Here is a 25,617-nt window from a genome sequence, read left to right as displayed (position 1 = left end):
CATAACTGTTTTCTAGAATAATATAACTATGCATTTGATGAAGATATAAAATTCTAAGTAAGGTAAAAAAAATGAGAAGAAGAATAGCAAGAATACTTAACTTGTAACTTGGCAGCATATCTACTTTACAGGTAGGCATAATAAAGACAGCCTTTGGTTAATGTAACTGTGGGCTGTAGCAGCTTGGTTGTGGTTTATTTAATGTGTTTGTAATGGATACAAATGTAGTATGCAATCATGTAATAATTTCTTACCAAAACTACTGCAGATATTTTATATTTGCAGAGATTAATTCTATCTATACCCACAGATAAAAAAGCTCCTCAGTTTGAAAAACAGACAAGTAAAAATAACTGGTGTTTATCTTGTTGCATCCCAGCGTCGAACTTGTTTTCAGAGGCCTTGCACTTGATGTGCTGACTGTGTGCTTGAGTGAAAAGCAGCTGACTGAATATAGAGAGCTTTTGTTCTTTTTTTCTGCCAATGTGATCCTTTTTTGAAATGTTTAAACAAAGAGGCAAAGATGGGAAAAAAATCTTCACACTAATTCACTCCACTTTTTTTGGTGAATCAAGAAGTGAGTATTTTCAGGGGGTTTTAAAGTCTAGAAAAATTCCAGTGTTATGTCAGAGTAGTCATCAAGTGTAGTTCAAGACAGAGAAAGCAACTGAAAACCAGAGGGGATTTTACACTTCTCACTGTTTCAGCATCCCCTGAAAATAATTTTCCATCTGTTCAGCCAGAAAGTCAGTTGATTTTAACAGTATTTGATCATGCCCTCAGTGAACCAATAGTCCCTTTCTTTGTCTGAAACTAAAGTAAAAAGGATGTAAAATTTCCAGTGGGAAAAAAAAAAAAAGTAGATGGCCTTAAGTCTTATCAAGGCACACAATGTCTCTTCATGTGCAGCCCAACTAATTGCTCACTGATGATGGGGTGACTTTACCTTCATTCCTCTCCTTCTCCATCCTCTGGTTGCGTCCCAGACTTCTGTGTGCCAGGACTGCTTTCTTTCTGAGCAGGTTTAACTTGCTAACCACTGTAAAATTGAGGTCTTTTGGTCTAGGTTAGTTTTCTACTGCTGTAATATGGAAAGTCAACAAAGATGTTATTTTGGTGGCACTGACTTGCTACAGCAGGTCACTCAGCTGTATGGAGCCTCGTTGTGTCTGAGCTTCTGCTGACTTTACCCTACAGAGGCTTCCTCCAGGAGTGAGCTCTGCTATGGAAGAAGCCCCTCAGTGTGCACCCAGGTGTGATAAAATGGAAGCATCTGGAAAGTCTCATCTCTCCCCTGGTACTGTTTGTGTATTTACTCTAGCAGAGCTTAAATACATTGCTGAACAAAGGTTGCTCAGGATATCATCTCTATTCATCACAGCTTCTCACTAAGATAGCTGCACTGGTTCAGATATGGTGGTATGGATTTTAGGTCATGTCAGCAATGAGGAAATGTGTACAGCGTCTGCAACAGGTTTATATCTTGTGGTTTTATCTTTGCTAATACCACAATATGTTCTCGCTATTGTTAGCTAACTTACTGCTGGTATCGATATGCTGTTCTGTCTGTAGTGACTTGAAAAATGTGGTAGGTAAACAGATTTTAAAGATAGCACTTAATCATGCTCATTGAAAAATTATTAGGGTCTGTCCTTATGTCTTAGTGGGATTCACAGCTGAACATCACTTTGTGGCCCCATTTAGGACAAAACTTTTATACTTTTTTTGTTGTTCTATAATTAAAAAATATTCCTTAAATAGTTCTTAAGGAAGAGAAGAAATTCATCTAATACATCAGCTACAATGAGAACAGTAGATTTCAGTGCTGGAAATTGAAAAATTATATAAAAAGAGACTGTGTGTATGTCCATTCTGGACGAGTTCTGTGTTTTAAACATGATCTGTCACCAATATAGCTCATGTAGCTTATACAAAACTACACTGAACCACTGCTTGATATTATTTTTATGGCAATTAAGTTAGGTACTTGAGGTATAGTTTAGTGGCTTGGATTTCTTCTGTATCGGAATGCATTAGCACATGCTTTATGCAATTCATAACTCTGCTGCAGTAAAAGTAATTCAGCTTTCTAGAAGTTATACTGAATGGATCCCTTCTCCAATATTGCAACTAGTATTATTAATTGCATAGTTATTAAAAGAAAAATTGATTTTTTTTTCTTTATTGATTGCAGGGTTCTAAGCAAAAAGTGCTATGAATTGTAGATTACTTGTCCAGGACAATATACCACCGCATTCCATAAAACAAAGTATTGAGCACTCTCTCTAGCTTTATAATGAGTGTTTCATTTTTAATCAAATTCCTCTAAATGGTGGTTGTACTCCTTTAGGGTATTTAAATCTATTGAATATTATTTTGTAGACTTGGGAGCAACAGTTTTTTTTTCTTTTTTTTTTTTTTTCTGCTTGTTAATGTGATGTATTGAAAGTATAATCGCAAAAACTAGAAAGGAAGCAGATGCAACTTGAGAAAACAAGCATTTGCAAAGGCTTCAATAACCATAGAGCTGTCGTGTGATATATGTAGAATGCATCATAATACCATAAAGCAGACGCTACAAAACAAATGTAAGGGAATAAGTCTGCTCACAACAAACAAAATAGGAGTTACAATTCAGCATTTATGTGACTTCTAATGAGGGCCCTTGAATTGTAACATAATATCTCCAGTGGAAAAGCATTGTTCTGGCTGTGACTGAGCAGTGTGCTTCACCTCTCACCATTGTGATACAGAGAGATATCTCAGATTGGAAATGTTACATTAATACCCTGAAATAGAAAGATGGAATCTTAAGGTTTTGATTTGGTAACTTATGGTTTATATATATATTTTTAAAGCAGTTAAGATTTTAGCCAAGAAGACAAATTATGTCTCATATGAAGGAGACATTCAAACCTATGTATTCTACAGGACTGAGAGTCTTCAGAAATGAACCCGTTTGTGTCTCTAGTTAATACTGAAGTTCCATTCAAGAGCAGTTGAAATGTGTTTATATTTAAACACATATTAAAAGTTGCCTTAAAGTTCAAGATGAACAAAGATTCTTTATTAAATCTGACTCCACAGAAGTATCTCATATGACTTCTCAGCATTACATCAAGCTCCCTGTAAGAGTAACTTGTTTATTTGGTATGTTAAGACATCAGATCTCTGTAGCTGAAATCTCTCTATAATGAGATGCCTAAAAAGGAGGACTGTACATATCAGTGCTGCTTTTAAATGGTCTCTGAAATAAGTTTTCTGTTGTGTGGGATGATAGTGTACTGGATGTTTCTCAAAGGCACATCAGAGAAAGGATGAGCCATTATAAACAGACATAAGGGAAAAGTGGAAGTAGACTTGGGTGCAGTTTTCTTTTCCCTCCCAGGTGAAAAATCCTACCCATGAAGTTTTTCAGGTACATCCTTGTTTGATTGCTCTTACTTTAGCGATACGATTTGTGTAGATAGATTGTAGCTGTGTGTGTTCATCTAGATAAACTACAACATGTTCCCATTATTTGGACTTCCTCTTATTTTAAGAAAGTTGTCACTTTAACTCTACAAGAGCTCTTGAGTTGTAAATCCACTTAAAGACTGAAGAATGAAGCCATTTGCTTTACTAATGTTTTCAGGTAAATAAATAAATAAAGCCTGCTTTCTGTCTCTCCATCTATAACTATTTTTATAAGCCTCTGCTCTTTCTTATACAAATGCCTTTTTTTCTGAAGTAATTCTGTTATTATATTCAAACATTTTAAGCAGTTGATCCCAACTATTTTTTGTCCATTTAACCAGGTTTGCAGTGGCTTTCACAATGAAAATGAAGGAACTGGCAGCAGCAGAGTGGGTATGTTCATGTGATGATGGTGGTGGTTATCATATTAGTAGCTATTCAGTCTCCTAAAATGACTGCTAAAAATTGCTGGAGAATTGTAATCATCTTTATATTCTCTATTGCTTTTTTTTTTTTCTTTTTCTTTATAGAGAAAGACTTTCATATTTATGGGCTTTGACAGATCAATTAGATCTGGCATTTAAATGCTGTTCAGTATTTGAAATGAGTGTACAGCAGTTTAGGCAGTGCTCCTCTGTAATGGTTGAAATTAATCGTTGTTATTATCAGGTCCCTCCTGATACTATGTGCATATATTGTTTCTTTTTGCATCATTTGATAAACTTTATGTTGACAAAATTGCACTAAGTTTTACTTACAATAAGAGTTTGGAAGAATAATGTGAGAGCGTTTCTTTTATCAACACTGGAACTGGGCAGATTTCAAACTGCAGTTATGCTATGCCCAGTGGTGTGTAATAATACAGCACTATTGAACAGGCCTTGAGGGATATAGGGCACGTGAATAGCACTTTTCTAAAAGCACTTTATAAAAGCCATCCCTGTTTCTGAAAAAAAAAAAAATGAAATACAGTGCTAAATGAAATATGTAAAAATACTGGGTAGAATTACTTTCATCCAACATTTTAGTGTCCAAATACATTTGGCAGTGTATTTGAAAGATGATTTTGCCAGCGAAGAACTGGCAGTAATAATGCAAAACAAAATTCCTATAATAAGTTAGCTAACTATCAAATTTCAGTTTGGCAGAAAAAAGAATATTCTACTGAGTGTTTTTCAAGTAGCAAACATATTATCCATGTGAAATAAATTTTCTTATGGTGAATTTAATTTACAGGTAGGTATCATATTCATGGAGAGAATTGTCAGAATGTATAGAAGAATGTAAAAGACCTTTCAAAGACAGTTTCGTTGATAACCTCATATTTGAGCAGCTATGCTATTTTATTCAAAAAGGCATTTAACAAAACTCCCCTCATCTACTCCATGTGTATTGTACTTTATATTAACTATAATGAATACTGGATTGAATGAGTGCTATGTGAAAACTCATCTGTTTTCATATGTGATTATTGGTACCAATCATATTTTCCAAGGGCCCAGAAATGCCCTGGGAGATTGGGACTTAAATATGCTAAATCCAGGTCTTCCACTACTGAAGGTTACTGATGGCTTTGCTCTTGACTTCAGTGAGCTCTTAGGGTTAATTTTTTGGTCTCTCAGCAAATATTAATCTCAGATCTTTGCAACTGTATAGTTTAATTCATTCAGTGGGCTGTTTAAATAACGTTTAAGTGCTGTACAAGATGAATGCAGTGGAGTCTTGCACTTCTTTGTGAGTTAAGCATGATTGCTCAGAAAATGTGCTGTGTATGCAGTACAAGTGTGAGCTCAGGCAGTCTTTAGCAGGAAAAACTCAAGTGGTTTCTCCAGGATTTATCTGATTGACTGATGCAATTGAGTTTCTTCATACTTTTTTTTTTTTTTTATATTGAAATATAAGACCAAAAGGGCAGGAATTTAAGTTTTAAGACACAATTTTTAAGAGGAGAGTAAAATTATACATATAATTTCGTATATAATTTCATCCATTCATTCACCCTCTGAGATAGTATGATAATTAGGTAATTTTAAATGCATAGGTCACTCTGAAAGCAAAGCTTCCTGTTTATTTCCATGAGAACTACAACAGGTACAAAGAGCACAATAACACTATTTAATAGAACAAAATCTCAGCTACAAAATGCTATTTTTTTTAACATAGTCAAAACATCGTTAGCTGTGAATGTTATCAATGATAAACAAGAGCCTGTGTGTCACTCTTGTAACAATCTTCATGGCCATCTGGGTTGTGGCTTGTCTTTCATGTCACTGTCACCAACTGCTGAAATGCACCACCCACTGCCTCACTGTGCTCACATCCACTGTTTGGTCTCCATAAACGTTCAGCAAGTGCCAGTGGGTGCAGCTTCTTCTATGTGAAGGGTTCAGTTATCTGCCTTTTCTGCCTTTTCTTCATATGCACTTCCATGTCAGGCACCGTTCTTTCAGACTGCCCCTCTGCTGCCACATGTCACATGGCAGGAAAGTGAAATGGAATATTGGTGGGAGGGTTCACCCTCTGCTGCCATATTATCAAGTAGTATATGATGCTGCTGTTGGAAAATAGACTGGATCAACCCCATTGCCCTCATGCAGGTGACTTGATGGCAGACTGCCAGTGGAGAAAATAGAGACAGATCCTGCAAGTAGGCAGTGCTGGTTTCTGAGGATCAGGGTAAGGCAATAAGGAACTGCCAGACATGTTAGTACAAGGAGTGCTTTTGGGTGGCATGAAGCAGTGCTGGTGACCTGTGACAAACTCCACACCAGGCAGTGGGGTTACCACCAATAAGAAGCAACATACTGGGATAAAAAGAGCAGGTCAGGTTCACCCTCTTCTAGCTGTTAACTCACATCATCTTGTGAAATATCAGTAAGAAAAATATTTTATGTAGTTGAGCTAGTGATGAGAAACTCTTAGGTGGTCTTGTGTGGAGTCAGAAGTTGGGCTTGAAGATCCTCATGAATCCCTTTCAACTCAGGAAAAGGTTGTGACACACAGGGAAACAGAGACAAAACTGCCAGGTTCTAACATGAAATATCTCCTGCTGAAGTGTTAGTTTAAAAACCTGCTGAGGTTTTTAATTCTTTTTGCAGCTGTATCCTCATATAAAGGGTGAGAGCAAGTGTTATACATTTACTTTCAAACATTGAAAAACTAATCTTTCCATAACATAGCTCACAAAATATTACCAATTTTTGCATACTAATTCACCCTCATATGCAATGTGTGCTTTATTAGTTAGACAGTCAATAATTCACATTACAAACATGTAAGCAATAGCACTGTGCTCAAGGCATATAACTTCCATCAACTTCTTTTCTATTACATTGGGTAAATTATCCGTAATTATGAATTACATAATACAGCATTTACAATATTCTGTGTTTCAAGTAAGTGTGAAATACTTTCAAGGCTCTTGTGCTTATGGTCAGTGTTTTATGTCAGTAGTGTAATACTGGTGCATGAGAATTACCTAAGCCAGTTTTATTAGTATTCAATTTCATTTTTCTATTCTCCCTACTACCATTTAAAATGAAGAGCATAACATAAAATTGATCTATAAAGTGTGAGTACATCTGTGTGCCATGTTACACAATATTTCTGCTCTTTTCTTCTTGATGATCCCAGCTTTGGCAGGAATATATTTACTCACTGTGGAGCCACTAAGGGTCTGGAAGAGCATGAAACCAAATAATTAATTTCCGCTTATTTTTGAAGCACAATGGTTTTAGAGAACTAAAAAACCATGTCTTTACCTCCCTCCCCAGAGTCCGAGGCAGGATTGTGCAGTACATTAGCTATAGATGGAAGGCTGGCTTAAGCTGCCCTCTGTTCCCTCTGCCTTTTGACCACGTTTCCTTTTGTTGCATCTTAAGTCTTAGCTCTGAATTTCAGCTTTTCTGTTTGTCCTGCAAATCAATTGTCCTTCAACCTGTAGTGCTGTCTCCACCATTAGCAAGGCATTTTTTTTGATTGAAAAATGCTATTTAATTTAAAATAGTACTTATTCATAGGTAAAAGAAGGAAAGAGAAGCATTAAGTAATAAAAGAATGTACAAAATCATCTTTTATTGTTTTTTAAATAGTTGGATCATGTAAGTTCATATATCCTTTGAAAGATATCCTTAGTCTTCTACTGTAACATAAACAGCTTTACATTTTTTCTACACTTCATTTATGACTGGACTTCCTGCTTGTTTGTATAGTTTTTGTGGTGAGCTAATTTACTCTGATTCTCTGAAACTGCCCTCTTCCCATTCGTGAGCTGCTTGTTGATGACTATTCACTTCTTCCTGACCCCTTTTCTGTCCACTTCTTTTACCATTTTTCTTTCTTCAGTTCATCTTTAATAACTAAAATAGACTGTTGTGACTGAGCAATGAACTGTAGGGGCAGTCATGTAGAAATTCAGAAATAAAAAAATCCCCACAAAATCCCTGCAAGTGGAGAAAAAAAGTATTGAAGTATTCTTTGGGTTCTTATTTCCTGAGCAGACTGGTTCAGGAATTTGTTGCTGTATTGGTTTGTTTCTGCATTAATTATTTTTTTTCCTGCCCTGAAGTCATTATCCTGAAGATGTGATTTCACACTGCAGATGTTAGAATGGGAGAGGAGAAGGGAAAGCGAACGTGCAGAGTGACATGATCCACCAGTCTGTCGTGCTCTACCTTGTTTAACTGTGTTTGCATTATGCCACCAGTTTCCCACACTGAGACGAGTCTTCATGGCAGCTCTTAGCTTGAGGAGTGCAGCTGTGACTCATCTGTGTGTTGGCCATATCCCACTGTTCAGAAGTGGAATGGTTGGTATGGGACTCCTTTTCCCATTTGCACCTTAAAAATGGTGCACAGTAGTCAAATCCTCAGTGACCCACAGAGTCACAGCCTGCTGGGGGGCTGCGCTTCTCTCCATGGTGAAATGGCAGCAAAGAGCATTTAGCCCCAACTCAGCAAAGACTGATGTCCTAGGAGAGGTTGTTTTGGGACTCCAAGATGCTACACTAAGCAATAGCATCATCAGAACTTCTGGAAAGAATGTGATTTCAGACTGAAACTTGCAAGGTAATCCTGAGCAAATATGTTGAAGAATGAGTGAGTTGAGCAATACCCTAATTTACTCCTAAGGAAAGTAAGGCACTGCAACCAGTGCTTTTAAAAGAAGTAGGAACTGTCTGAACACAAAGTTTTCACAAGTGAACTCAAAGAAACTCTGCTTTTCTTTGCCTGGCTGGGAAGAGTGCTTTTGTTTGATTTTGTTCTGTTTTGTTGTCCCTTTTGAAAGAACCTGAAGAGATTTCTATGTTTTTCTTTAAAAAAAAAAAGTTTCGTATTCTACAAATTCATAGTTGGAGTTATAGAAAGGGAATGAAGTAAGAACTTGTTTGTCTAATATTATAAATTAAATAACCAGTATACTAACACTTCAGGACTAACTTTGGAAGTGTAGCAATTACCACTTTACTATATCTATTTTAAAATAATTTCTTTTGCAATTCTTATTTGGGAATAACTGCAGTGACTACTGCTGGCTGATGTTCCTGTATAGACAAATCTATGTATATTTGGGAGTGGTCTTTGAAAAGGTTAGTGGTAAGAAGGGCTGGATTCATGCTCGATGTGTTTAAAACTTCTACTATGGATAAATGTCTGTGGTTCTGAAAGTAGCTGTACTTTTTCTATGAAAGCCAGTGTTTTTAAGATCTGGGACTGTTCTGTAGTTGAACTTTCTTTTTCTGTGTCATAAGCAAGTTAATGATTATGAGAAAGTACACAGAGCTAAACTAAAAAAAAAGTGCTTCTACTAACCTAGTAATTGTGTTAATTACAAAACTAATCCCTTGATACTTGTCAATGGTTTGACCTGGTACCGTGACAATTGAGGCAGGGGACCCACGGGCCCACACCCCGGGAAGGGGGAAAGGGAAGAAGGAAGAAGGGAGGTGGGCCTAGGAACAAAACAGCGGCAATGATCTGAGGAGGAAAGCTAATTTACTAAATAAGATATCAGAAAGCAAAATAATACAATATAATTGGAATTGAGGCTAATGGATCAAATAAAATGAGCATGAGAAAGAGTGTCCGATAAACCGAAGGCCTTACGCTAACGCTGAGGGCGGACGGCTGCAACAAACTCCCACTGCTGAGCTCCATCCCAAAGGGAAGAGAGATGGTCCTGTGACTGCAGACAGTTTTTATCTTTCCCTCTGAGCTGAAACACGTAATAATACAAAGCATCACACAGTCCTCTGGGGAATGAAGTTCTCTTCTGAGACAGGTACACCCAGAACTATCGATCAGCCATGCAGCTGGAGCATTAACTCTTTAACTCCCAATACACATAACATGATGTTATGATGTGGAATATCAATAATAAAATAAAAATCATAAAACCATAACAATACTATAAATGTTCGTTGTAATTTAAAGTGCTGATTTTGCTAGTTTTTACTCTTATTAAAATGTTTCTTTCTAAAATGTAATGATTTGTCTTGCTTCTTTGATACTCAAAAGCAAATCACAGTGATGAGCATATTTTTATACTAGACTTATGGAAAAGGTTGAACAGATCTTTTATGATCATTTTTCTTCTCCTTCTCTTTGAAGCCAGATGCTAGGAAGAAAATATATGTCCAATATCAAGGTGAGAGTTCTGAAATATTAACTAATGCATTTACCTTATTTAGGTAATATATTTAGTACCTGTGTGTTTATGTATCTATCTTCTTTTCTCTGGAAACATTTTGCTGAAGTGGGCCTTGGTTTGAAGTGCTGACTCCACTGAAGTTGAACTCTTTGCCATTGCCTGCATTGCTGAGTATGAAATTCAGTGTGCTTGAGAGAAATATATTTTCTTATAGCAAGATTTTAAGAGGCATGGTTCAGCCATCCAAGAACCAAACATGTCATATTTCTCTTTTCTTCAACACAGGAATCAAGACTACTCCCACTGAAAACTTTGACTGGTATAGATTTCTACAAAGTACAGGTACAGCTCACTTTTTTCTATATTCACCATATTTACTTTCCATAGATATAATTCTGGACAGAAATTTAGAATGTGATGGCTAACTGATTACATAATAAAAAGGTTTAATGATATGAAAGTTATTAGATTCAGGTAGAACATCAATCAGTAAACTGTCTCCAGACTGTAGATTTGCCCAGTTCTGAATGACACCAAAAAGTAAACTATACCTGGTATGGGTCAATATTCCCTAGCAGATTAGTTCAGCCAATACCTGACTGTGCTGTGTAATGGAAAGTGAGGATGTCCTTTTCAGAAGAGCAAGTGAGGTGAGGAGGTGGTGAAGGAGGGAAATACGTATTGATTTTTAATTATTCAGTCTTGATACAGGATTTGTCTTTATTTTCACTAATGCAATGGCATGTAGGGTGGATGACCTAATTTAAAATCACCTGATCTCGGCAATACTTTTTAATTAAATACTTTAATACAGTTGTCATTCCCCTAAAGAATTGGTATGCATTTTACAGCAGTGAGAACATTTCAGTAGTCATCAGTTAGATCTCTTATAGTGCAACTGATCCCTCTGTTAGTAATGTTGCTTTATCATGTAAGTAAGTGTATACCATTATTCAAGTCTGGTGTCTAATTTTAAATTGAGCACTGTGAAGTTATTTTGTCCTAGTAAATCATGGCACACCACGTGAATGGTACTAAAACAAAAGCTGAATAACAGGGTTCTTTTTTCTTTTTTCTTCACATTTCATGTGATACTTTTGTGGCTAATGTAAATGCCAATTGCCTAATGCAAAGCTGAAGCAGTAATGTGAGAAGCTTTTATTGTTGTTATTATGGGTGTAATACCATCATAGCACAAAAATTGAGAAATTAATATTTTTTTCATACTCATGGCATCAGATTTGAGAGTGATACTAGAATAGTATTGGTGTGCTAGCTGCAGTATTTTTAGTGGTTGCTGTTAGAATATTTATTGGCAAAACCTACAAAAAAGATTTTAAAACACAATGTGCATTCTAGTTACAGTGTTTGTCTTACATGTACGAGAGACTGTAAACAACAGTAACCAAACCAAAAAGCCCAAAGCAAGTAGAAATTTCAACATGGACTTCAACAAGACAATTGTTTCAGTTTATTTTGTAACTCAGTACTTATTTAGGGAACCTCTACAGCGTGGGTAAGTCTGGAGGTCAGACTACATGCTCAAAATATTTTTGTCTGTCCTTACAATCTTTATAATTCGTTATATCAAAATCGTTATACAGCATAATCTGTTCTGAATTAAGATGCTTGCCTGTAGAGAGACAATGAAAGTTCAAGTTTTTGCTGAAAAGTAGATCACAGAAAATGACAGACTAAGTAAATGCAAAAATAGGGTCTGATCTTCTCTCACAACTTAGCTCAAGGATGGGATAGAGCTACTTAAGATCACAGGCAGGCTTGAAGTCCTCATACCTTGATGAAAAGCTCCTTTTGATCTCTGTGGAATGTGGTTGAAGCTGTAAACCCTAATAAACACTCTTGTAAACACTTAGAAGTCATGTGATTAGAAGAAGGAGATAACTAACAAAGTCTATACTAATGAACTGAGAAAGCTTATCTACCCAACAGATGTTTTGAGAACATCCTACAAAAGTAAAGACTTTTAAATTAGAAAAAAACACTTTAATTTTCTATACTTGAACAGGTGAAAAACTCTTAGGTTGCACTGCGTAGAGTTAGGAGTTAGATTCAGAGAATCTCCCAAGTCCTTTCCAGCTCAGAAGATTGTATGATTCTAAAATAGGTCACTTAAGATACAGTGTTCTGAATTGCTTTTTTACCTCTCAGCAAGTTAGTGCTTGATATTACTTATTCACTTAGAAGCCTGCAGGTTTTCAGTAAGATTAAAGATTTACAGTATTATTTTTTTTACTGTACATCTATGATTACATTTTTTTCCTGATAGTACCTAGCGGCATGGAATTAAATGAATCTGCTCTTTCAAAATCTATTTAGATAACATCTCTACTTATTCTTGACTTTCTTAGAAAAATGATGCCCTTAATCCTACTTCAGAAATGATTCTAGTTTTGTGTTATCTGTTTGCCTGAATTCAGGTTGTGTTTTGCTGGCATCTAAGTAAAGACTTTTTTTTAAGTGCTAAATATCAACTGTCATAGTGTGTCTTATTAGTAAAGTTGCTGCTTTTCCTAAAAGTAGTTGATGTGACAAAGCTACACCATTTTAGATAAGGAACAAAGCAGAAGTCAATGAGATCTTAAATTATAAACTCTTCTTTCCACGCTTCAGTGTCGCGTTATCAAAATGTATACTTTTAATATACTTCATTCTCTCATTCTGCCTCATAACTGAATACCTCCAAAGAGTTCACCAGAAATTTAAACTAATGCCATTGCTTCATGGTAAACTATTGTTCAGCCAGCTTGCAGATGAGTGGGTAAGTCTAGATGGATCAGTGTAGATTTGAGAAGGGTTCTCTAGGGCACACCGTGACTCAGAATCACAGCCAGCAGAAGAACATGAGTCCTGAGTATTAATTGCATTTCATCTCTTTGTGCCAGATTCCAATATTAGAAGCAAGTACTTGAGCACGAAGCTAGGTACCCTTTTCATCATGCAATTCTGCTCTGAAATTTCAAATGCTAATCCTGCATTGCTGTGTTTCCATTTTGAGCACTTATTGTACTACCTCTGCTCTGTCATGGAAAAAGGAGTTCAGGAACTGTGGGAGTTCCATGTCAGTCCTAATCTGCCACTGTGGCTGATTCATTTCAGCTCACCTGCAGTTTATTTGTCACCATCCTTGTAGTCCTGTGTGGCATATCAGAACAGCGTACAGTCAAGTTGATAAGAGGAATGAGTTATCATAATTCTATCAGTCACCCTTGTTGTTTTGACCTCTCACATCTTGCTAAAGATAGTGACCTGCTAAGCACTCTCAAATCTGGCTGTGGCCAATATACAGCTGTTTTTTGTAGATAAGGACAATATAACAAGTCAGACCACAGCCACAGAATAATACTAACAAAGCCTATTTAAGGTAGAACCTTTTACTGATATAAAACAATTTTTTTTTAATAGTAATAGGAAATGTTGATTACGGCAGCAAGACTTGCATTTAGTGCATAGTGAGCTTGAAGTGTGGCTGAAAAACACTCTCTTTTTGTATTACCAGTGATGATGTACAAATCTTTCTATATTTGCTTTGCTTAGCAAACAGAAGGATGCCTGAGCTAAGAGATAATGAAGCACACAGTGCTGTTGCAAATCTTTGCCTTTGTAATGCTTACAGAAATAAGGAAAACCAGACACCAGTGCTTTTTTGTTACTTGGGTATTTGCATGTCATTCAAACAACACAGTGACACAGTAAATGCATCAAACCAGCACATCAGTTGATAGTGCTGTATGAGTATTTTTCCATTTCAGAAGGGAATCAAAAAAGACTGTTGTATTTTATTACAGATTAAGTAGCCTATCTGGGAAAGGCAGAATGATAGCAAAATCTCAGATACTCAAAATCTTGTTTAAGCTCAAGTAAAAAGTTCTTTTGAATACCTGATTTTCACCCAGCTGATGGCTGTAGCTGTTGTGGTTATTCTGTTTCCTGTATTAGAGCTCTTGTGAGGATAAAACATACTGAAATGACTGCTTTCTTGTACAAATAGTTGTATTTTTTTCTCATGCTAGGGTCGCTGGCAAGGCTTGAGAAAACAACAGGTGGGGGGAAAAACTGATGCAGGCATCATCTTGACATGTAAATCTACTGATTTTCTGTGAATGAGCAGGAAGCTAACAAGATGCACAGGTGCTACCTATGTTTGATCTTAAGCAGACAGAGGATGAGTAAAGTCCCAGTACTAAACAGTGGCTGTGATATGCTGGTAAAGCAGTCTTCTCAGGAATGTCTTTATATGTTCCTAAGTAGACTGAGTTGGTGAGAGTCTGCCTGTAAAAATGAATTAGACGATGAGTAAGATCTACAGCATTCAATAAAGTAAAACTACAGCTGACTCTCACTAAATTGAATAGCAGAGGCAAATCCTTGCTCAAATAGCTCTTCTTTGACAGCTTTTAGAAAGGCCGTGCAGGATTCAATCTCAGGGTGGTGTGTCCAACGTCTGCAATTTGAAGGAAAAAAAAACAACCTGCAGAATAGTCCACAGTAGAGGAGGAGGACTTGGTAAAGTTGCATTAAGGGAATAATCTGCCCATGAGAGTTCAGGCTTGTGAATGTCTCTTCAAAGGAATGAAGGTCGAATAAGTGGGCTGTTTACTTCATTAAATATTATTTTAAGTAATCTCACTAGTGAAGTAATTAAGCTTTTATCATGAGATTCTAGAGTGAAGTGCCTTTAAATGCCACAGGACCCAAACTTAAAAATCCAAAATTTAAAGTAAATGACGTTTGCGATTCTCATTGCCAGAGCATTTCAAAGTATTATCTAGTAAAACAGAAACACTGGAAGCTATAAGATAGAAACAAGATGATGTTAGGAGATAAGAAGCAGCCGTTATTGCAGGCATAGTTAATGTTGGCTAAGGTGTGTCAGATGAAGAGTGCAGTAATTCTGTGACCTCTATGTGAAAATAGGGAGACCTGATTGCTCACCACTGTTTGGTTGAGCCTTCAGTGCTGACTTGTACTCTGTTCCAGAATAACTGATGGGTTGGTGGTTCATGGTTTAACATGACTATTCGTTTCACATGCATAGTTAAAATGCAGTCTCAATTTTGCTGACACATTCTAGTTGTTTGTTTTGTTGAGTTTGTCATGAACTGAGACCACTGCTGCATGTCTTAAAAACAAACAGTATTAATGGACCATTGCACCAGAATGGCTTTTTCACTCCAAATGTTTGTGTATATTATAAATTACAAATTATTTCTTGGTCCAATAACCAGTAAAATATTGCTTACTGTGTCTGCTGCAGCTATTCTTGACAGCTCAAGCTGCTAAAGTTAAATGGAACTGACTCAGTAATGAACCCTGTGACAGGGAGCATATAAAAATCCCTGAACTGGATTTTAATTTTAAAAGCAATAGCAGTTGAGTATTCACTACGCTTCTGACTTTTTTTCGCTCAGCAGACAGAGGTTTGATGCAAGGCTTGCATTAATCCCACCTCTTGACATGAGGAAAGATATTCCTGGCCTGTTTTGAGCAGGAGTAGACCCTGCAGTTGAGTTATACAGTATTGGGAAGAAATGTAAACTGGTGCCAAGTTGCAACTGCAACATCATACATCTGATCTTCCCTTTTCAAGATAACTAACAGAATGATTTTTCTGAGTTAAAAACCAACAGGTTGAGATTTTTTCTGAACTTGTTTTATATTTATATTCTTAACAAAGGTGTTAAAATACATGCTTTGTGACAGCTGAACTTCTGGGCAAATACACTGTAGCACTGCTGGCGTGTTAGGGCTAGATAACTATTGACCTTTACCTGATCTTTTATAGCAAAGTGTGTCTGCCCAATCCTAACAGTATCCCTGAAACTGGTGTTGACTTTTTTCGTCCTCTGAACTCTATACTTTTGCTGCCCCTGGAAATGAATTCATGTGTGCTCTCGAATGATATGCACAATTAAGTTCTCCTCTGAAATGATTTAAGGATTTGTGCAAGAGTGAGAAAGAGAAGGAACAAAAATTGGAGTGCTTTAGAACCCAACCTTTTACTGCTGAAGTTACCACTGTATGTGCTTATTCCTGAAACCTTGGAGTGATTTAAATTTCTTTTACTCAGCATTCAGATTTTTAAAATGTTTTGTTACAGGTATTCCTACAGATACAGGTGATTTACATGTCTTTCTCTTGATCTGTGGACTTAGAAGAGTCAAAGATCCTCTGTATCTAGTAGATGTATTCTCAGGTAGGTACCTTGTTTGACTCCTGGATTTAGATGCGTATATTTTAATAATTATAAGGTGGCATAATCCATTTTATTGCAAAAATTTCATCATATAATTATATTTAAAAAAATGCTCATGTAACCACCGATCAGTTCAACACATTGTTTCTGTAATGTGTCTTTTTCAACCTGCTGGGAATAACAGAGCATTAAAATCAAAGCATTATTTGATACTTGTTAGGAAGACTGCTTTGCTGCTACATACAATATTAATGGAAGACAAAAGAAAGGTTCATATACTTCAAAATAACTTTCTTTATCTCACTGTCCTGTGGCTGTTACACTGATCTGATGTGTGCTAATACCTTTAACATTACAAGCAAATCTTACCACCCATTGTTATAAAGTTCTCTCGTAGTCACACAGGTGAATGTTTTGCCAGTTTCTCAGCTTGCGTATGAAAAGGTTCACATATGCTAAGCTGAAAATGTAGCTTCAGGTATTCAATTGACTTTTTTTTTTTTTTTTAGGCCTTCACTGCCTTGTAATATTTCACAGCAAATGTAGTATATTAATGCCAAGAAAGTGCTTCTGTGATAGGGTTCTATTCTAGTCATGAAAGAATGGCAGATTTCTCTTGTGTACATAATAACTCAGTATGAACTGTAATGGTTGCAGTTGCTTCCACATGCTCTGTTATAAAACAGGAAAGTTTAAAATCATTTTGTCTTAGTGGCCAGGGTCACTGCATTCTGTAGAGCTTTGTTATCTAAAGATGATTCAAAATTAATATCTGAGCTTAGTTAAATAACCCTTGAATCATAAGAGATTTCATGAAGCAGAAATACTAACTGCTAACTTTCAGATATGCTAATCTTTCCAATTCAGAGGAGTAATCTGAGGGCAGAGCATGAAATCAGATACATATTCAGTCCTTTATGTAGAAATACAATATTTACCTAGTTCTACTTTACTCGTGCAGCTATTTACATTGGTTTTAGAGGAAGAAGAGTATTTTCTGTGTTTTAAAATCGTATTAAAAATGAATAATTTTTATTAATAAAAAGATGGTATTCTATTTTAGATTGGCACAGAAACGACCCCAGTGTTCATCTGGGCATAATTGGACCTGCAGTAAGTTGTTGTTATTATTAATACTGATTTATTTGCATGTTTATTTCTAAATACTTCTGCTTGATCACGTGTAAGATATTGCAATAGTCTTTTCCAAACTGAAGCTATGTCAGAGGATTTCCAACTTCCACAGAGATAAGAAGATGCAAACTTAGCAATTGTGCAGGTTTTTCACAGCAGGTCTGAATGGTAGAAGCGGAATTCAGTGGAATTAGAAGCGGAACTGGGGGTTGGGCTTGATGATCTCTAGAGGCCCCTTCCGACCCCTACCATTCTGTGAAAGCAAAAAAAAAAATTGGCCTAACATTTAACTGCAGATTGAACTTTTAAAGAAGTCTTTAGAAGTATCAAAGTATTTGGATCTTAATATTGTCTTTTGCATTTATACTCGTGGAATTGTACAGAATTTATTAACGTGAAGTCTTGTAAATGCAATATTAGAAATTATTTCAAAATGAAAAATTTCTAAACTGGTCTACCAAACGTTTGAGAGGCCAAAGTTGCCATATAGAACTTCTTAGAAAGAATTATTAATGAGAAATTTAATATAGTGATGGTGATATTGGTTGCTCATTGTCCTTACCACTTTTGTTTGTTTGAAAGACGGTCTTTTTCTTCTTTCAGTTTAGATTTTGATGTCATTTCTGGTAGCTGCAGTTTGGAAATAATTCAGTTGTCAGTAGGTGCGAAATGGTGTTAGGTCTCTTTCTGATACCAACCAGCAAGCACAGAGCTTGTCTGACAAATGGAATTGGTGAGAGCTGTTTCATGTTTATAGCCTGAGTATACTAAAGTCAGGCAATTAGAGCTGGTTCAGATTAGAGAGTTTTTCTTAGATCATCGTATCTCAGACTAAACATAAAATTGGTGTAATTCCTTCAGACTGAATTATACATGCTAATGGATGGGAAGGGACTCACTCTTCAGAAATATTATTCTTGCCTTTCTGATACCTTTTTTTCCTGAGACTGCTGAGTTCCTGGGCATCCTGCCATAGTCAGTAGGCTCTGGAAGCATTCACATCTTTTAAATGTATTTTGAACTTACTCAACAGCTTGTGTTGTATTCAATTTTCCATTATATTGAGCCTGTGGTTAGATAACTGTGTCTCCTCAAGTTCCTAAATGTAGCTCAGGGGGAACACTTCTTCAAGTCATTGCTACACCCATCCTGAAAGTACTATTTTAGCTGAACTCTTATAATAAGACCAGGAGAAGAACACTGCATAAGGGATTGTTCTGTTCATGAGATAAATGGCAATTTCTTAGCTTCCATAGAAGTAGATACAATAGGAATTAATATTTTACAAATTTTATGAGTCACAGGCTGTACGTTTTTTCCTGCTTCTAAAGGTAGAAGAGCAAAAGACAATATCCCACAGCACATTAAATCACTTGCAAGTACTCTATTGATTTTAATGGAAATAGAGTATAGGTCCTCAGGAGAGGAACTCAGCATCAAGATAGTACATGGGGGAGAAAGCTGAAAAGATGTTGATATAGAAGTACCAATCACAGAGTTTGAGATGAAATATCACAGGAACCTGTGACTTGACGTGCTGGCACCGTGCACAGGTCTGTATCATTCTGTTGTCAGGATTAGGGAGTGCTTCAGGAAAAGGGCACTTGATTTTCTCCCTCAGCTGTTAGCAAAAATAAGTTTGTAAGCAGTTACACAAGCCTTTTATTTCTTGAATGCAGTAGGAATTCATTCCTTAGTGCAACAATGATTTGCTTGAATCCTTTGATTTACAAAGCAATGCTTTCAAGAAATAATTATTCCTGCATGCAAAGTACACACTCAAAGTGAATTCTGATTATTTTTTTTTTTTTACCAAAAGGGTTTTCTAACATTCTTTGTTGTGCCTTCTATCTTAAACTGCGTTAATTTTTTTGTTGTTTGGCTTTAACATGCGTTTAAAAAATGAGCCAAGTTGTTTCCAGGACTTAAAACTGCTGTATGCTGTGCAAGTGATCATAAACTGATCTATATAGCCAGTCTGCCTTAATAAAAATAGCCCAGCTCCATTCTTCATGTCTAGTTAAGTATTTCTAAGTTCTGTTTATTTATTTTAATCATGTTAAATGAAAATAGCAGTCATAGCAAAGCTCTGTGAATAAACTTGCTGGCATTGTCTGTCTTGGATAACCTTTGATGACTCTAGCACATCTCCAATGTTATATTTTATTTTTAGTTTTTGTGTTTGAAAGCTATTAAATGTTTCTGCTGGCATGTAACATCTATCTAACCATCACCACGTTCATGCTGCTTTCTCCCTGTATTAAATGAAGCCTGAAAAGTTCCTTCCCTTCCTCACACTGGTTACTTCATTCACAAAGGCACAATTGCTAGGCACATCAGTGCAGCACTCCTCACTCAGACAAGAAGTTGTCAAATCCATCTTTGACTCAGCCTTTGCTGAGTCATCTGAAAACAGTTGTTTGTATTAAATAGCTCTCACTAACTAAAACCTGCAGCCAGAGGGAGGTCAGGGGAGAAGAGGCAGAACTTCTGTCAGCAGCCCAAAGGTGTGTGGTCACCAAGAGTGGGAGATCTCAGTGTCAGCCTAACAGCGTTTCTCTACGAGGTCAAATGTATCTCTGCCAAGTTACCCATCTGTGCTATGATTTTAAAGTTCACATCCACGCCTTTAAATATAGTTTTAAAATAGATAAAATCTCTTTGTTTTCTGGATATTTCAAATGTAGTACAACAGTAGTGCCATACACCTGTGTGCACATTCCTTTCCAGGTCGATCCACTTTTTACAAGTGAAGTTAAGGAGAAAATCAAAAGGTAAGAAATTAATCTTAAGCTTCTTATCTACTCCAAATGAAAGCAGCTGGCTGGCTACCTTTTTACATCACGTACATAAATACTTTTTTATTTCTACAAATGACCATGCATTCCCTACTCTCTGTATGACTAACAAATGTGTTTTGATAATTTGACAAGTAATGTTCTCAGAACGGGTACTGTAGACAATTTACATTAGAAAGTATATCTGTTCATGTTTTCAGTTAAATCTGATCTAGAATTACATATTATTTATGTTTATTACTTTTTTTTTTTTGGAGTTTTCCCATTCTTTTCTTCATCTTGCCTTCTGCAAGATCTTGCATGTTATTTGTGGGTGATAGAGTAGGTGAACAAGATAACCCTCTGCAGCTTTTTTTTCCTCTGTACTTTATGAGGTATACATTCTAGAGAACAGTGGGATTTTTTGTTGTTGTTGCTTTTACTGCAGAATGTGGTATTTTCAGATGCCTCAGATTTAAAACCTAAACAAACCATTTGTTTTGCAGTTATATTTTCAAGGACAGATCAAATTTTTTTTTTGTTTGTACCTTATCAAGTTATTTATGGGAAACATGTCTCCTGTAATCATCCATTAATACTCCCCTTGATATAGATATCCAGCTTCTGCAGAGATAAATGTTACTGCACAATCAGAAAAGCAACGTCTAACAAAGTCTAGTTGACAGAAGAGTGTTAGGATCAAATGCTCTCATTTGTCCATCTGCCTCAGTGTTCTCATGTCAAGGATAAAGAGGCACAACCAGGTTCATCAACTGGAGGAGATACTGCCTCTTTGAAAATCATGACTAGTCTCAAATCCCATTCATTTCATCCAGAACTGAACACCTCATTACCCTGTTTTTCCATCTTGCAGCCTTGATTCAATTGACCTCACTTAATCTCAGGAAGATTACAACAGAAGAAATGTAAGCATTCAGCAGGGAAGAGTGCTTATCCTAAAACTGAAGTAGATGAGATCTTTTAAAACCTCAATCCATTCCTGAAAGCCAACAGCTGAAAACTCAGCATCTCCTTCAGGTGACCATTCTGATGGTCACAGCCCACTTCCCTGTATATTTAAACTGCATTTTTCATAAATCAATGCATTATCTCCCTTCTACTATATATGTTCTTCAGAGAAAACATATCCATACCCATCGAATTCAGCTCTTTCATCTGTGAGTCAGACTGTGGTTAACAGAGCTTGGTAGCAAGTGATTACAAAACTCTAGAACAACAGCAAAGGGGACAGATAGCAAGGTGCTGTACTGAGTTTTTAAACTCCATTTACAGATAGAAATCTAACAAAAACATAGCAAAGTGGCTTGTCAGTGGGCAAGCAATTGTTAACGTCAGAACCATGCCTGAACTGCTCAGACCATCTTCCACCACTGCTCTAAGCTTTAGCAAGAAATCTTAGAGCACATTTCAAAGAGGTGTCATATTTACACGCATCTTATTCCTAGGGCACCTGGAGTACATTTATTACAGGAGATGCCACAGGATGATCTTCATGCTGCTATGAGAAGGTGCTTTGCTGTGGTGAACAGCTCTATTTCAGAGGGGATGTCTGCTGCAATTCTGGAGGTAATTGCATCTTAGCAACGAGATTTTTCCACTGAGGTTACACTGAATCTGACATTGCCTTGTCTCACTGGAAGGGCACGTCAACGTTTTATGTCTGTTTCAAAACCAGAGAAGACAAAACAAAACTATTTCTTTTTGCAAGTGTTAGTCTCTTATGGCTTTTGTGCCATGAATTGACAAATTTTTAAGCTTTGTCTGTCCTTTTCTTAAAGGATAGAATGTAATTGTATCAGTCTCATTAAATTAATGATACAGAGATGAGAGTCATTCTGGTTTACTGAGGTTGTCATTATTCTTAATTCAACATCCCCCTCCTGATAATGTTGCTAGACTAGACTTTCTAGTATTTTTACATCCCTTCAAAAAGGGATTTGAGACCTGTATTTGGTTATTTCATTCTGAAATTATTAATTATATGCTCAGTATTTTTTTGCAATGTTGAAAATTAATAACTAGATCTATTTTATACCTTTCAAAGTAGGTTCCAGCTTAGTGCCAAACACTTATTCTTTCTGGAAAGTACTCTTAAAAGGGAGATTCTTTGGACTGATGTTTTTTACTGCTTTTTTTTTGGTTCACTGCGATCACAGAAGATCTCAAAGTATTATACAATCTGTATTGATGAATTACCTGTTGCTGTTTCTAATGAGTAATCGTATGTTGCATCTTCAGTATGCTTTTCATCCATGCATCTTATAATTTTTACAGTTCTCACTTACTTCTGATGAACTTTAAGTGTTGGTTAGGTAGCAAATCTGATTTTTCCTTTTCTGAAAAGAAGTTGCAGTGGTAGAAGAATGTGCTTCTTCACAGCGACAATGCTATCTATATAAGCAAAAAATACTACAGTGTATTTTCCAAATCTATCAGTGTGGCTGATAACTACTACTCTACATAAATACTGAACATAAAAATATGTAGTAGTAGTTGAGATGAAATGGAGTGTTACCAACACAGTGCACAGCCGCCACTCAGTCCACATCTCAGAGAAGTAAATGTTAAGCACCTGTCACCTCCTCCCACCCAAAATCAATCTGATTTACTTCCTTAAAATGTCAGTGAGCTAAAGAGGAAAAAGAATAAAAGCAAAAAGACTTTAAATGAGAAGATATCCACAATAAAGTGCAAGTGTGCTTGGCCCAGGATGAGTTGTTATGCAGATTCAGGACCGACGAGACAATGAGAATAATTTTCCCCGAAGTTTTCCCAACAGACCTGAGCCATTTAAAAGTTTTTTCCTTTGCTTTTATTGAGGGAGGGAGTGTACATACAGCATCTCAGCAAATATGTGGCAACTCAAAGCAAAATGATAACACTAGTTCACTTCAGAAGTAATGTTGAGCCCGCTTCACGGATTACTGATTTTTGGTTTCCTCTTTTGAAGTGTAATTCTAACAAGTTCTGAATCTGATAAATCAACAAGGAAAGTTTTATTTAAGCTCTTCCCTGAGTGACTGAACTATTCAATTAACCTTTCAGGGCTATTAGATAGTCAAATATCACCTCTAGTGGAAAGCTACTCTTTAAATTTCCACTGCACAATCATGTTGATTAATTTATCACCAATTCAAGATGCAAATCTCCATCCAAAAGGAAAAAAAAAAAAAAACCTCTAAAGTAATTGATTTTTTTTCACTGAAAATCTCCACACAAACAGAAAAGTAGATAATTCCTATGCTTTTGTCTTCACTGCTGTTTTGCATCAGAAAAAAAAAAAACAGCAACCCAACAACTATTACAATGTAAAACAGGGAGGAAGGTCAGCCTATATTACAGTTTCAGTGTTGCTTCCATCAACTCTAAAAGCAAAATTAGGTTTTAAGTTACCTCTTAAGAAACTACCTGAAGCTTGCCCTCTTAGTACCTCAGAGTTGCTTGAATGCTTCTTCTAAAGTAGTAAGGATTTTGGTACTGTGCATCTGTTTACTACACTGTTGTATAGTGGGATTTGATGACTTGCTTATAAAATATCCCACTTTAAAACTCTCTCCCTCTCAGAGAGAAGTGTCATTCCAATAAAGTGAAGTCCCTGCCTGAGATGGTCAACAGTATGAGGAGCCATCTGCTGAGTTCTTGTTAAATTAATAAGGCAGAAAGCAACAGATAAAAATCTTTTGGTCCTAGGCTGGATAAAACATCTTGCTTGAATTTGGAAATGCAGCTTTCATTCTTTTGAAAGTTCAAAATTGAACCAGGTCATGAATCTGTAAACACTGAGCACATGTTTAGCTTGCTTTTAGCATGAGGTAACTATATAATAGATAAGTGAGATAAATAGATAACCATCTCAATTTCAAACCTGCCTTAATGTATGAAAGAACTAGGAACCATAGCTAATTGCTTTGTCATTTGCTACTGATATCTTGGTGATTTTGCTGTAACTGACCTGTTTTCCATCTCGCATGTGAAAGTGGACATTTAGCATACAACCCAAACTCAGAAAGCCGAGGAGTTCCTGGATGTCCCTGTGCAAGTGCTGATGAAACAAACACTGCTTCTAGAAAATTTTGTTTTTAAATAGTTGGAAAGCATAATGTTTTGAGTCCAGACCCATTTAATGCTTTTTTTATGCTTTCAGGTAAAATACAACTGTTCTAAAAATCACTAGATTGCTATACATATTAGATTTACACATACACATGTGAAAGCTCATTTAATGAAAATAATCATAGGAGAGAAAGATAGCCAACCTACCCTACCATAGGACAAAATTAATTCTGAAACAGTATGTGAAGTAAAAAGATATTGCAAAGCACTGAAATTGAAGGGGGGGCACAAAAAAGATTCATAGATTGAGGAAAAGAAAATAAAGGTCAATCTAAAATCAAAATTGTAGATAAAACCTGTATTTACTCTATAAGCCCCACACTACTGGTTAGAAATGCTTATTGCATAGCATGATTCTAAAGCTTGAATCTCTATCCTGTACCCTTTTGAAATAGCATTAAAACACATTTGCATTCAGGTTAATGTAACAAAACAGATGGCCAATGGACTAACATGGTACTTCATGCTATTATTTGTGGAACCCTGGTCAGTAAATTATACATATTTTCAACAATGCAAATGATTATTTTTACTGCTTAAAAATAGACTAAGTATCTAAATTAAATTCTAATCCACTTCATGTAGTAATTATTTACAGCACAACCCATTTGTTTAAGGCTATCTGGTACAAAGGCAGTCCCTCATCTTATGTATTTAGCCATCTGTTCTGTCTTTCAGTAGCTATAACTCATTGGTACCTATGTGTTTTGGGACCTGAAGTTTTCTGGCATAGCAGTTATTGCTGTACAAACGTATGAGACAGAATAAATGTATTTCTCTTTACAGTTCAGAAATTGTAGAAAATTAAATATCAACTTAGTGACCAACTTTGCAGCATTCAGAAACAAATAAATGAACAGACCTTGTAAAAACAAACCAAAATGTATTCTGGAGCCCAGGCTGAGCTGTAGTGATGCTGTGCCAGCCTGTAAAACCATGAGAGGAGTCACAGTCTAGGACAGTCCTGATGCAGGGCACCATTTTTGTATTTGAGCAGTGCTGGCACAGTTTCCACTGCTCCCTGGGCTCAAATCCAAACTCCTCTCTGCTTTGTAGGTAACTGTTGTGAGGATAAGTGGCCAGTCCTGGGGTGTTATGTTTTGCATGTTTTCTTTCTTCTCTTTTTCTTCAATAATGCTTTCTCTTGAATGAACAATTGCTGGTTTGGAAAGTAGCCAGACCTGAAATACTCTTGTGGTTTTGACTTATAAAGAGAGAGATGCAAAGAGGTGAGGAGAGAGGGCCTTAGGCAAG

The 25,617-nt window shown here is 36.3% G+C and overlaps 1 protein-coding gene across 1 annotated transcript in view; it reads left to right on the top strand.

Annotated features, from left to right (window-relative positions):
* Positions 1 to 25,617, top strand: part of GLT1D1 (glycosyltransferase 1 domain containing 1) — a 44,918-nt gene that overhangs the window by 9,155 nt on the left and 10,146 nt on the right. The window contains exons 4-10 of the mRNA XM_065739122.1: positions 3,798 to 3,849; positions 10,065 to 10,101; positions 10,390 to 10,446; positions 16,223 to 16,318; positions 17,382 to 17,431; positions 20,183 to 20,226; positions 21,696 to 21,816. Coding sequence (XP_065595194.1) covers positions 3,798 to 3,849; positions 10,065 to 10,101; positions 10,390 to 10,446; positions 16,223 to 16,318; positions 17,382 to 17,431; positions 20,183 to 20,226; positions 21,696 to 21,816 — 457 coding nt within the window. The remainder of the gene's footprint in view (positions 1 to 3,797; positions 3,850 to 10,064; positions 10,102 to 10,389; positions 10,447 to 16,222; positions 16,319 to 17,381; positions 17,432 to 20,182; positions 20,227 to 21,695; positions 21,817 to 25,617) is intronic.

Source organism: Cyrtonyx montezumae, unplaced genomic scaffold (genome assembly GCF_038088225.1).
Source record: "Cyrtonyx montezumae isolate F1298 unplaced genomic scaffold, pur_monq_1.0 scaffold_23, whole genome shotgun sequence".
Classification (NCBI taxonomy): domain Eukaryota; kingdom Metazoa; phylum Chordata; class Aves; order Galliformes; family Odontophoridae; genus Cyrtonyx; species Cyrtonyx montezumae.
The sequence above is the reverse complement of the archived record's forward strand: the minus strand, read 5'-3'. Positions and strand labels throughout refer to the sequence as shown.